Source organism: Pinus tabuliformis, chromosome Q, assembly GCF_031772625.1.
Source record: "Pinus tabuliformis cultivar Carrire ecotype Pingquan chromosome Q, CPIR1, whole genome shotgun sequence".
In the NCBI taxonomy this organism is placed as follows: Eukaryota; Viridiplantae; Streptophyta; class Pinopsida; order Pinales; family Pinaceae; genus Pinus; species Pinus tabuliformis.
The window spans coordinates 358,370,660-358,385,386 of NC_142296.1; the positions used below are offsets into that span (position 1 = coordinate 358,370,660).

A 14,727-nucleotide genomic window follows, 5' to 3' on the forward strand; every position below is an offset into this window, starting at 1 on the left:
AACTCATCCACCTCTTTCTTCAATTTCGACCAATAATAGAACTTCTTAAGTGTTTTTAATGTCTTATTATATCTCAGGTGTCCTGCATATGACTTAAAATGAACTACATCAAGATAAGCTTCTTGAGCTCACTGTCATCTAGTACATAAATCGTGTCCCTAAATTTAACCAAGCCATTTGTTGTGAGATGACACTCCTCATCCCTATCACTTTCGCCCTCTTACTGTGACATGTGCCTCCTTTGTTGATGCCTTTCATCATGTTGTACTACATGGAAGATACGTTCCTGCAAGTTTCTCCCATAAGAACTCACTGTTGTAATGTGATTCAACTACACTGTTCTACCAAGAGCATCTCCAACCCTGTTTTCATTTCCCTTGATGTACCTAAGCTTAGAATAGTAGACAACCATATTTCTTATCTGGAATTCATATTAGGTTGGTTAAACATGTACTGCAACCCAATGTGATCACTCATCGAAACAAACCTCCTTCCAAGAAGATAGTATCTCCACATCTTCACTGGATGAGTGATAATTTCCAACTTAGGATCGCGAGTCAAATAGTTCTACTCATGCTCATTCAAATTCCTCCACTCATAGAATACCACTTGTTGTTCTTATAATAAGACTCCACCAAATCCCTTCTTGAAAGCATCTATACAAACTACAAACTCTTTGTCAGGGTCTGCAATCTTCAAGGCTAGAGAATTTGTAAGAAAATGCTTCAACTACTTGAAATGAGTTTCAGACTCCTCATTCCATTCAATGTTCTTCGATTTTCATTAGAAATATGTAATAGGATAGGAAATCCATGAGAAGTTACTAATGAACTGCCTATAGTAACCTTCTAATCCCATGAATGGTTTGAACTCATCCGCATTGGTAGGAGTTTCCTAGTCCATGATAGCTCTGATCTTTTCCGATTACACTACTATACCATACTTTGAAACAACATGCCCCATGTAATAAAATTTTTCCTAAAAGAAACTGCACTTACTAAGCTTGGCATACAACTGATGCTCTTTCAACAATCTCAACACTGCTGCCAGGTGTGCCACATGCTCTTCCTTATTCTTAAAATATATCAATATTTCATCAATGAATACTATCACAAACTTGTCCAAATAAGGATCCAACAGACTATTCATCAAACACATGAAAGTAGCTAGAGAATTAGTAAGAGCAAAAGAAACTACCATAAACTCATAAAACCTATATATGGTACAAAATGAAATTCTGTATATGTCCTCAACTTTGATGTGTACCTGATAATATCTCTATCTCAAGTCAATCTTTGAGAACAATTTTTCTCCCTTCAGTTAATCAAACAAGTTGTCAATCCAATGGAAAATGATACTTTTTCTTGATATTCACGTTGTTTAATGGCCCGTAATAAATGCACAACCTGAGAGTACCATCTTTATTCCTTGCAAAAAATATTGGTGCCCCTCAAGGAAACATGCTTGGCCTTATGTATACCTTATCAAGAATTTCCTTAAGCTGCAATTTGAATTCCAATCACTCTGGAGTGCTCATCCTGTAAGCTTCCTTAGACACTAGTGTTCCTCCCGAAATCAACTCAATAAAAAAGTCCACTTCCCTATGAGGCAGTATTGCTAAAATGTTTGCTGGAAATACATCTTGAAACTACTGCAAAACTAAAAACCTCTTCAAGACTGTCGTATCTTTAACATTGTTCCCTTTTTCACTGGAAATATGAACTGCAAACAAGTCACATACTTTTCTACTATTTCACTTTGCATGCATAGTTGTAATTATTCTCATTGACGTATGATTCTCCTTACCCTACAAGATTATCCTGTCACCATCATCATTTGTGCACTCAATAACCTTGTTGTAGCAATCTACCTTATTCATATAAATGTACAACCAATCCATACCCAACAACATATTATATGATCCCAACGGAAGCACATTTATATGTGATGATGTAGACATACCGTTCAGCTCAAATGCATAAGATCTCAGCTAATGATGAACTCTATTTTTGGTCCCTGTAGCCAACTATACCAAACAAGATTTTATATGTACTGCTTTACTCAAAAAACACTTATCCACCAAGTCAGAATTGTTATATATATCTCTAGTTATATAGTTATATAGTTTTATATAGTTATATAGTTATATCCAGGATCAATGAAAATAGAAGCAACTTGACCATAAAGCTTACCTTCCATCTAGATAACAGATGCTTTATTATTAGCTTGCCTATTATCCAATGCTACATAAATTTATGGAAGTCTCTTTTCAACATCCCTAAATGTTTATGCCTCCTAAGTGCTGTAAATATGAGGTTTTCCACCATGATCCTATGGAAAATCTCAACTATGATGACCCTTGGCACAAGTCTAACACTACAAAGGTTTCCTTCCATCACCCTTATTCTACTCCTTAAACTCAAATCAATGCCCTCTATCAACTACATTGAATTTTTTGTATCATGTTGCATTCTCCTTGTTACCTACATCCCAAGGTATTCCACACTTCTTATCCCACTTTCCCTTAGAGTCTTCATTACCTTTCCAAACCTGTTTAGGCTCTAATGTATGGTTAGACTTCTCATAATAATGTTTCAACTTCCCAATTACTTCCTCCAATGTTTGAGGCTCATCATACTCAATCTAGACCTTAAATGGTAATTGAAATCCACTATGAATTTTTGAACCTTTGACTTCTCATCCTTAAGATATTGGACATACCTCAATAGCTCTAAAAGCATACTTGTGTACTCTTCATCTTTCATAGACCCCATATTCAATTTGGACAAATCCTTAGCCTTACCGTCATAGTATCTCTTGAACAAATTCTTCTTCTTGAGGAATCTTTTGAATTCATGCCAACTCAAATCCTTTATCCTAATACCTCTGACCCACTGCACATATTGCCAATAGATTTCTGCTTTTCCTTTGGGACTGAAAATGGATATCCTGGCTTTCATATTCTCTTTAGAAGCACGCAACTCATTGAACGTCTTCATCCCAAGTAGCCATGCTTCTGCATTTTTCAGTTTCTTCAGCTCTCCATTAAAGGTAGGAGGTTTGGCTTTCTTGAACTCATATGAAAGCTACTACTTCTCACTCTTCCTGTAAGGATGATAACGATGATGACCATCGAATTTAGCCTTCTATGATCCATATGTAGTTTCTGAGAGATATTCTTCAGTGAAAATCACATAAAGAGTCATTTTTTGGTGAAAATCACTATTGATGGGGCCATTGAGGTCATAAATCACCTCACTGGTCCTGACACTACTAAATTAGTTGAAATTTGTCTAACTTCCCATTTTGTTCTTTTGAAGGGTAATTTTATAAACATACATGTTGTGTAGCCATGGGGTCCCCACTGTTCCCTATTATTGCTAATTTTTTTATGGAAAAACTTGAATCAAAAGCTTTGGCCTAAGCTCGGTTTAAGCCAAATCTTTAGAAAATATTCATGGATGACACCTGTGTCGTTTGGATGCATGGCCAAGGGAAGTTAGATCACTTCTTCTAGCATCTCAACAGTTAATCTAGCTCCATAAAGTTCACTATGGAGCAAGAAGTTGACTGCTTTCTTCCTTTCATTGATGTCCTTATTTCAAAAAAGGAGGATGATTCTTTCTCTCACTAGGTATTTAAGAATAAAACTCATACTGAGCAGTACATTCATGCAAAGTGTCATCATTTCCTGGCTAAAAATTTAGGTGTTCTCAACATGCTAGCTACTCGTGAACTGAGGGTTCTGAGGAAAGCCACCTCTCCAAAGAGAAAGAACATCTCCTTAATGTTTTCGTTAATAATGGATATAATAGACATAAAGGGCGTAAAGATTTCTTTAAAGCTAGCCAAGGTCATAGGGTTAAGAAAGACCCCTCTGATCAGGTTTTAGGGGTGCATATCACTTTCATCCAAGGGACCACTGACAGGATTGCAAGAATCCTTAAGAAGCATAACGTTTATTCATCTGTTAGGCCTCTTACCACCATTCGTATTTCCTTAAAGTTTATAAAGGGCCCAGTACATGCCAAGGATATGAATGGTGTTTATGTTATCCCTTGTTCTTTTGGAACCCCATACATAGGTGAAACATATTGCTCTATAAATTAGAGGATTAACAAACACGCAATTGACATCAAGCATGGGAGGACCCCCTCTTTGGCTTTGGCAAAACATGTGGATAAGACAAAGAATCACATATGCATTGACGAGGCCTAGGTTCTTGCGAAGATTGCTCACTTTCATCACCAAAAATTTAGGGAGGCCATTGAAATTGAAAGGAGGCATAGCAATCTTAATAGGGACAATGGCTCGAAAATCATCAGTTATTGGATCCCTACCCTTTCCTCTTAGCCTTTCCTTATCCTTATGGTTGTTTTTGATCTCTTTGTTTCCCTTTGTATTTAATCTTTAGTTTTGAATGAATGGTTTTAATTTTATTTTTGATTTCTTCCCTCGAATTTAGGTTCTCATCTTTGGTCCCCTTTCCTTTGTTAATTTCTTTTTGTCCCTTTAGTTATTTTTCCCTTAGTTTTATTTATTATTTTTTGGATGGAGTTTTGATTTTATATATTTTTTTGAGTTTTATTTTATTTATCATTTCAATTAAATTATTTATGTTCCTTTAGCTTTATTTTATTTTTTACCTTTGGTAATTTTATCTTTTATATATCCCATGCCTCATTTTGAGGATCGGGTAGATTCCCATCTTTGTCCTTAGTCCCCTTTTTTATTTTATTTTTTTGTTTATAATGTGTTCGTGCTTAGTCCAAATCTTTCATAATTTGTATATTTAAATAATATCTTATATTTATTTCTTTTTATTATATCCCTTCTTTATTCCTTAATCTTATTTTATTTATGTTGTTTTTAGTTTTTTCCTATCCCTTAATCTAATTCTATCCTAATTTATATATTAAAATAATATCTTGAATATATTTTATTTATTTAATGGTATTTATATATAATTATTCCTCTACCTAATTTATAACCCAGTCAAATGTAGTAGTTTGAATTTAGTTGTTGGAATGACATGCACCTATATTTAACTTTCTTCCATGATCTAATTATTCGTCTTGTCTTGACGATGAACCACACTAGCTAGTTCGAAATGCGTCAACAACTGAATCTTTATGTGATGATTACCGCATTGTCTCTCTAATACAGAACTAGAATAGAACCCATAACCACTGTCTATCATGTCAACTATATCCATCCAACTACCACCTCTGATTGTATCATTCCTATCCAACTTGTTTCTTCCATGAGACCTGCTAGCATATGCCTCGCTTATCCTTTCCTCCTATCCATAACTCATATGTGGTTGTCCCTGTCTCTGAAAATATGATAAAATATGAAGGATCGATGCATTGAACTTTTCTTTCTTTTCTTGGGCTCATTCAAGTATTTCATATTATTGAATGAATATGTTGTTATCCACCTTACAACTTGTGATTTATGCATTTAAATGCCTTAATGTATCCACTATGTCAGGAGAGTAATCATCTCTTTGTTTCTCATATGATCTATAAGGAGATTCATATGAACTGTAATCCACCATTCTTCTTGTCATCTTTAATATTCTTCCTACAAACATACCTTGTCAGACAAACCAAATATAAACATAATCAAACATACCTTAGTGAAGCTGACGGGAAGCTATCTCGTTTGCACAAATCAATCCAGATTAGCACAATATATGTATATATAATGAAATAAACATGTCAATGATCTCAACATAAACACATCAACAGCTAAAATGCATGCATAAATATCACACCTAGCTCATCCAATCTAGGTGTTTGAACCTGGAAGCTCTGATACCACCCTGTAATGACCTCACCCCATATTTACACACTTTAACCTACTCACCAAGGTAAACATGAGATAAGAGTTACTATGCGCAACCTAATTTCCAAGGTGCACTTATAGAAAATGGGTTCCACCTATCTAGAAATGAATGCAAACACCCGATCAAACATGATGACACCGATATCAGCCTAGTTTGAGCCAACACAATTTCTTCTCAGTTTCGCTTCATTAAATTTAACACAACTTTTTATTTTTTGGAATTTTTTTCAGGTTCTAAACTTTCAAGGTTGTTTTGAGGGCCTAAAGAACATTATTAAGGAAACAAAATATATTATAAGAGTGCTCAAATTTGTCAGCTCGACCTCCTCATGGATATCTTCAAAAGGAGGTATTATGCCAAATTTATGACCCCTGGAAGTTGGAGATCTGAAATTACTCATTTATACAAACACTTTTTGTACATAGTACCTGTACGTTATAAATAACTATATGCTCACTAATTCAATAAGATCACGATATAATCATTAAGAAGGTTATATTCCCTCCCTACATAGTTGCAACAACACTTATTAGTTCATACATTTACCAACGAATCAATAACTAAATAATTCATGACAAGAGACATAGATGGTACATATGATATAACCAACATATAACCAAAAAATAAGAAGCATCAGAATGATTTCAAATTAGTCATAATATCACCAATATAATGACTACAGGTATGCATGAATCATAGTAGAAGAATAACTCTTATTATTATATGAAAATACCAACTAAGTAAGGGACTTCTAGATTCCACCCAACCATAGATTGTGTGGAGCCAAATCTCTCTTTTAGCGAATCACCCCCATGCCATATTTAAATAATAAATGTGCAATATTATGGAATAACCTAAAAAAAACATCTATAGCTTCTAGAGGCCAACCACCTCAACCCTCAAGCAATGATTTTGCCTCTACATTCAGACATCACTAACACCAGCCAAATCAGTGTCTACCCAATTTGTTCAGGGCTCCAAGAACTAGTAATCAAACTCACGACCTTCCAAGGATCCAAATCATTTTTCCAAACTATCTCTAGGGACTAGTAACTCAGCCCCCCAAGGGCTCCAAAGCAATTGTCCCAACCTAGGCTCGAGGACTAGTAACTCAAATCAAGTTCTTATAGGGCTTCGAAAGAGTTTGTTCCAAACCATAAACATAAGCAACATGAGCACTAATCAGAACAACAGTCAAGTGGAAAGCCCACAACACAATGGATATCCAGGAAATGGCAGGGCAAGGCTAAAACCATTGTAAATATAGGAAAATATCCATGCCACTGACAACACATAACTAGAAAATCACATTATTATACCATGCATCTAGAAGTCAAAAAGGAAATCACAGATGAGACCTGTTACCTACAAAGCAATCCAATTGTAGTTGTTGATCCAATTTTTCCCCTGTGCTTTTTGATTTTTCTTTGTCTTCTTCCTCCAATCCATGTGAATACTAGAGTGCTCGAACCATACTCCAAGAATTCTCCAAGATTTCTCTAAGCATGCAAGAGTATGAGGGAATGAGAGAATGAAATGAGATCTCCCGAACTGAACTGACATAAGCTTGTGAACTAGTCCTCATAAGCCTTTTTATCATTCAAGCCTCTATTTTCTTCATTTTACCTTTGATTTCCCTCTCATGCAAATTTGTGTCTCTTCACCTTCCTTTTCTCCTATTTTCCTTTATTTCATAAATAAAATGCCAATTATTTCCACTTTTCCTTTGCCAATTTCTGTAGCCATAAATTAATCACAAATGATACCCATCACTATGTTTTTCCCAACATTCAGCTTTGAATATGTGTCCATTCACCTTGGTCTTCTCTAATTTACATGGAAAATAAACTGGGAGTTGTTACACTTCTCTCTCACATAGAGTTTGGTAGCATCCTACCTTTTTCAAGTGTGTTTCATCTTTAATTTTCTTCGAAATATTTATTGGAAAACTCACTTCCTTCCCTTTAGAATTGCATTTCCTCACCAGTATTCGCTCCTTATCCTCCCCTTTCTCAAGCATAACCTCTCTCTCCAATTACGCTACCTTTTAGTGGACATCATTCCTACTAGAAAATTGGGGAATCATGGGATGTTGTAACTATGGAAACTACCACCTTTTTTTCTAGTAATTGGGACTCAAACTACTTAAGAAAATTATTGATAACAAAACATCATAACTATTGACATGTTGTTTCCCATAATATTTTCAATTAACAATATTTTATTATAATAATGAAAAAATATTTACAATTTTCTTCAAACATTTCAAATTTAATATTGAATTCATTGTGAGTGTATCTCATTTAAATATTTACAAATAAACATGAAACCATAGAGTCATGTAAGAAATAATTTTAGCACGGATATAGCATGTACCTAATTACATGAAAAGAAAACCTAGGTAACTAACACACAAAGTAACATTAAATAATAAGTTCTGAGTTAGTATTGATAATAATTTTCAAAATATTTATTAATGAGAGAAAATGTATTCAAATTTTATCTACTATTATTTGATTTTAGTTCAAGGGTGTCTTCAAGTCATCATTGATAATGAAAGACAAAACATCTTTGTTATGATCAACGCTCACTCGAAAAATATGGAAGTTAAGGAAACTCACATTATAGTGAATGGTGCAAAACTTATACTGTCATGCTGCATCTATTAATTTCTATCACACATTATCCCTAGGATAGAATTATGAAAGCAACATCATGGCTTATGTTGACCCCTTTTATTGAAGCCTTGTTGGTGATTGTGATTGACACCATTTTAGGGACATTCCTTCCTTTTTAATTGTCTATGATTTTCCATTTTATATGATTATTCACAAAATATTTTTATTGTTACAACTATATCCTTTGGAACAAATTCTTAGCTATAATTATGAAACCTTATCTAGCTTATTTGTTTTGTTATTTTTTTTCAAAACTTGTAAATAACTTAAATTTATTTTATGTTAAATACATTTTTTGTTGCAAGTTTGTCATTCTTGAGGCTACATCATGGTCATGTCCAAAAATAACTCCAAACTAGGATGGCTAATTAAACCAATGACTTAACATCTAAGAGTTTCTTATAAACTCACCTAATCATCATCTATTTAAAATACACAAGCATTTTATGTTAATCAGATTACCAATTTTCAATCTATAAAAATTATTTTCAATGCTAAAAGTCTTAATTATTTGTTTCTTTTGAGTTTTGACATTGTTCTCATTAAATATAATGAACATTGTTCTCATTAAATATAATGAATATAGATTGAGAATAAACTTTTTACCTATAAACATAAATTTATGTCAATGAAAATTTAACATTATAACTAACGTTTTAATAATATTAAAATAACCCAAAGAAACATAAAGATATTATATACATTTGAGTAAAGCTCTAATTGCCAAATACATGTATGAAGTATCCCATTAAAGAATGTTGGAACAAAATTAAAATAATACATTTCATGTGATGTTAGTTTATTATTGGATTAGAGAAACCATATATATATATATATATAAAACTTTAGTAGTGTGATAAAGATAATATGATTTAATACTAGAATATTTAATTTGTCCATGTGACCTAGCTTAAGATCATATTTGGCAAAGGTAGAGCAATGAATTTTTTAATGCATAAATAAAATTCAAATCAAGTTAAAAAAAAAAAATTGTTTGTCCATGTGACCTAGCTTAAGATCATATTTGGGAGAGGTAAAGCAATGAATTTTTTAATGCATAAATAAAATTCAAGTCAAGTTAAAAAATAAATAAAATTGTTGCACATTGTTTGAAGATCCTATTGGGCAGGGGTAAAGCAATGAATTTTCTATGCCTAAATAAAATTCAAGTCAAATTAAGAATTAATGTTTAGATTTAAGGAATGCTATGTAAATGATAAAATATAGAATACCTATCAAGGGAGATAGCCCTCCACCTAGAGGGAATTACCCTTCTAATAGGTCATGTTTACTATTTGGTTGATCTTGTAGAAATAGAAAATCTTGCCCTTAATATTCACCAATTTCCATGTAGTTGACATAGTGATTTAAAATAAATTCCATCTAATTTTGTTTTTTTAATGGACGCTTCTTTATGATTATAAATGCAAAGAGGTTTTTCATATATGTAAAGACATTTATCTTTCCAAACATTTGTAACTGAGTGGTACATGCACCAGTCCTTGCAAATATCCTTCTTTTAAAAAAGCTTATAAGTCAATTCTAATGTCGATAACAATTTTATGAAGTTTTTATTAATAAGTTTATAAATTTCACTTAGTTTTTGTTTAACACTAGGAGCTAAAAATCTTGTCCTTCTATTAGAAAATATTAGATAAATGACTGTGTATTAATAACGGAAAAACAATGAAAGGCCTCAAAGCTTTTTTTAACTTTTCAAAAATGATATTAGGTTTCTCAATCACTCACCAGCATACTCATTTCAACGTTTCCACTTATACCTTAAATTAGGCCGCATCTTTCTTCACGCGATAGATGAGTATTTATGTCCTGGTTTTACAAAAATCCTATAAAAATAGAATTTATATATTAATTTAAGTTTTTAATTTAAAAAATAAAAATAAAAATAGAAAACAAATAAATATAAAATTTATGTAGATATTATGGTTTGGTGTTTATATACTAAGTTAAAGGTACAATCAAAATGAAATTAATGGATTGACGTATTTTTGTGATGCATAGAATTTTCAATAAGAAATTCCTTACATCTTTCAATTCGCTTTCCCATTTACTAACAATAAATTTACCATATAATACGTTTACCCTATAATACGTTTACCCTATATGTAATAATTACCATTAATAAAAAATTTAATGTCTAGCCTTTTTTTCTGGCTTCACTATTCTTATAAAACCTTTGTGCACGATTCTTAGGCTATTTACTAAGAAAGAAAACATCCCATGCGTATCAAAATTCACCCGTAACTAATTATCCAACTGTGCTGGTTAATACGTAGAAGCATATCGTGCTGCCTAATCAGGTGCATGCATTCTTGATTCATACATGTTTCTAAAAACATGGGCTTCCTTTAGAATCGTAACGTGACAATTCAGTTAGTAGCTCGCTTGGTGGTTCAGAGTTGGTCAAAGCTACATGGAAAGGAATCCATATCCATTTTTGGGTACTTGTGCGACAACTTGCCTGAGTGTGTTATATACGCGCTATTATCTGTATTACTTCTCTTAACCTAGACGCTATGGGGGAACAGAAGAATAAGAATAAAGAAGGTTGCAGCACATTTTGGTAATGAATCGTATTACAGGTGTCTGGATCCGTTTCCATATTTGGAATGACGGCCATGATTAAAATCCATAGCCCCTTATAGCAAAGCAATTTTCTAGACATTGGTAAAGTTTATCAAACATTCATGAATTTGATTCCACGATTTCTAGAACAGCGATGAGCTAATGACAATAAGTTACTTTTAGTCGACTGTACATCCACGATGCCTGCAAAGATAAATTTTGTGACGAATATTTCGTTCACTGCCGTATTGTTTCCATAATAAGCGATGACAAACGTGTGTGGACAGTCGAAGTAAAGGTATGCGGACAACTGCTTTTCTAGGAGACCAGAAGTCCAAATTATATAAACAACCAAAAAGCTAGACGATTGGTTTGACAAACTATGATATAATATCTTTTTTTAAATGGGCCAGCAGAATAAAGTTGCAGACCAATGGCATGAGTCCTCAGCAGAACCCACAGAAAAGTGTATACCTACTCAAGGACGATGCAACGTATTGATTTTTAAATGTATAGGCATTTACTTGTTATATTTTTTACTGCATGGTCCATGATAATAGTGTTATATTTGGAAGTCCCTTCTGGTCTAAAGAGGATGCCTCCACTTTATTCTGTTCAAGAGCTGGACTCTTAAGGGTATAAGAATTACAGGATAGCCCAGACATAACCACAGCAATTTCTCAATCTGCTTGTGACGAAAAGAAATCCGATTGATTTCAATTTTTGTTAGGCTTTTCTTGGTGGACTGGTTTGAAGTTAGCCCAGAAATGTCGAGATTGACAAGCCCACTGACAGCAGGGGGAGTTATAGGGGACGTTTTAGATATGTTCACGCCGAGCATAAAAATGATTGTGGTTTATAGCTCCAATGTGCAGGTCAACAATGGGTTCGAGTTGATGCCTTCAGTCATTACAGCGCCTCCTCGTGTTGAAGTCATAGGCGGTGACATGCGTACATTTTATACTCTGGTAATTTTAATCTTTTCATTTATACATCCTCTGCGATTCTTTTTTCAACATGGAAGCCTTTTTAGTTATATTATGAATCTCGTTTTTATATGAAATTGAACAAACAGAAAATAATGCTTCGTTTGGTTGAAATAATTCTGTGCATTCCTACTGGATATATTCAGGTCATGACGGATCCAGATGCGCCTAGTCCCAGCGACCCCACAGATCGCGAGTATCTACACTGGTAGGAGAGTAAATTATGTAAAAAATTTGATGAAATAGTAATGATACAATGTTATAGGTTATAGGGCCATTAATGTACCAGGCAGTATAAGCCAACTGGAAGAATAATGTATTACCTTAAATGGAAGGGGTGACATATATTACCAGCCCATTAATGATTTTATAACATTATATATAGGGCCATTAATGTACCAGGCAGTATAAGCCACCTGGAAGAATAATGTATTACCTCACATGGAAAGGGTGACACACACGACCAGCCCTTTAATGATTTTATAACATTATATATAGGTTAAGTTGATCACCCGACAAACCATTAATAATAATGTTTAGACATATACTACTATGTGTATTAATGGCCCTATAATACTATATATATTGGTTGCTTTAATCACTATCTCTTAGCATTAATGATGCGACCGGACAAAGCATTAGTGACAATGTTTTCAGTTTGGGCCTTTTGTGAACGTTGAAAATTGCTTTTCCACTATTAATTGATTTTTGACGCTTAAATATGTGTGTTATATATTGCAGGATAGTTACTGATATGCCGGGGACAACATCAAATTCTTTTGGTAAGCATCCAATGCATTCTGAATTGAGAAAAAAAAAAACATAGTTCATAATGAAACAAACCATTGACTTCAGAAATGATGCATAATATTTACTAAAATATCTGATACACTTCCAGTGAGCTCTTTTTTCTTTTCATTTTCCCTTCGATTTTCACCTCTGAAGGTTCTTAATTGAGACCTCCGAGCCAGAGAGTGTGACTTCCGATATTTGCTATTTCTCTCCATATTTCCGGATTTTCTTTGTTGCTTACGTGTCAAATTGTACTTAATAAACTCCTTGATTCCATGGATAACGTTTTTATTTGGCCTTCATCCTTCTTGAGCTAGAAGTTAACCCATCGTGGGGCGGTGTTCATAGCCAGCCACATGAAATACAATCTATTTATTAGGTCTATTGAAACCCTTTGTTTCCATTCGAAAGGATAAAAATTCTACATATTTACAATGAGATTGAAAATTTGATTATTTTTTCACAACGATAACTCTGCTGTTGAAATCTGGAGACCTATTGTGGGACGCTGCGTTAACGGAATTGAATATTTATATTCAGGTAGAGAAATCGTGACCTATGAGATTCCAAGCCCTTTAATCGGGATCCACCGCTACGTATTTTCTCTCTTCCAACAGAAAGGTCGGCAAACGGTCCTCCCGCCTCCGTCCCGCCCCCATTTCAACACCAGGCAGTTTGCACAACAAAATGGGCTTGGGTTGCCCGTTGCTGCAGTTTATTTCAACGCGCAGAGGGAGACCGCCGCTCGAAGACGTTGAAATGATTCAGAGAATGCACTGCATGCATGCAGACCGTCCGTCCTTATATAGTCATAGTAATAGGTTACGTATTTCGTGTATAGCATTAGGGTCCTCATAGTTGTGTAAGTGAATACTAAGACCGTTCCTGCGGGAATATGCTTTCTAGAGTTTTTTACAATGGTAATATCTGCCTCTTCTTAAGACTGGTTATAATAAGTAATCGCTCAGATTCAATTGCATGTCAGAAAAGGGCTCTCAGAAGATCAAGATTTTTATGTTACTGGCAGGGATTCTGATTTTCTTTCTCTGCGCTACAAAGTCGATGATGTTAATATCTTAATTCAGTTCTAATGTGTGGAAATTTCACATTTGGACGTTGATTACGATTATAAATCCAGTTGTGTTTAGGGTGATTTTTTGAAAGTATTTTCCGGTGGTTTTTTTGTTTAATTTTTCTAACACATGGCAGGAATTTATTGGAATGATAAACTTGATGGGTAATTCTGAGCAATAAAAGTAATTTAGGATTTTTGAGAATTTTTGAAGGTGTTGAATCAATATATACTTAATCTAAAATTTTTAATTTGTTCACAAAGATAAAGATTTTGTGGTGATGGTGTATTTTTATTAGTTAAAAACACGTCTTCATTGTATACTTTTATTATTTAAAATGTGTGTTTATTGATAGATGGATTTAGTTTACTGAAACGTCTTTTAAATAAGCAGATCACAAAAATCGAGATTACTATTCAAAAACTCGCCTTAAAAATTTATGACAAACAAAACAAAACAAAATAAAATAAAATATATATATATTTATTTATTTCCAAAAACGTTAAAAATATGTCACGGTTAAGGTACGCCATATGGTAAAACTTCGACCTGGTTTCTTCGGGGATTTTGTGACTTCCGAAAATAGTCGTTCCATACGCGGGTGATCATACCCACGTACACATCATACAGGATGCTCAGATGCACTATGTAATGAGGCTAGCGAGTCATATGAAGTTTTCGTTGACATAGTAATTTGATATATGATATTTATTTGAATTTGTTGAATAGTTAACCAATTTTGGCTTCTATTGGGTTTGAAC

At 33.7% G+C, this 14,727-nt stretch overlaps 1 protein-coding gene across 1 annotated transcript; it reads left to right on the forward strand.

The window, feature by feature from the left end:
* The first annotated feature begins 11,882 nt into the window (after nt 1–11,882).
* LOC149219652 (CEN-like protein 1) lies at nt 11,883–13,651 on the forward strand. The gene is made up of 4 exons (XM_089382643.1): nt 11,883–12,083; nt 12,248–12,309; nt 12,843–12,883; nt 13,434–13,651. Exons 1-4 carry the CDS (start codon nt 11,883–11,885, stop codon nt 13,649–13,651), a joined length of 522 nt encoding a protein of 173 aa, XP_089238769.1.
* Nucleotides 13,652–14,727: the final 1,076 nt, after the last annotated feature.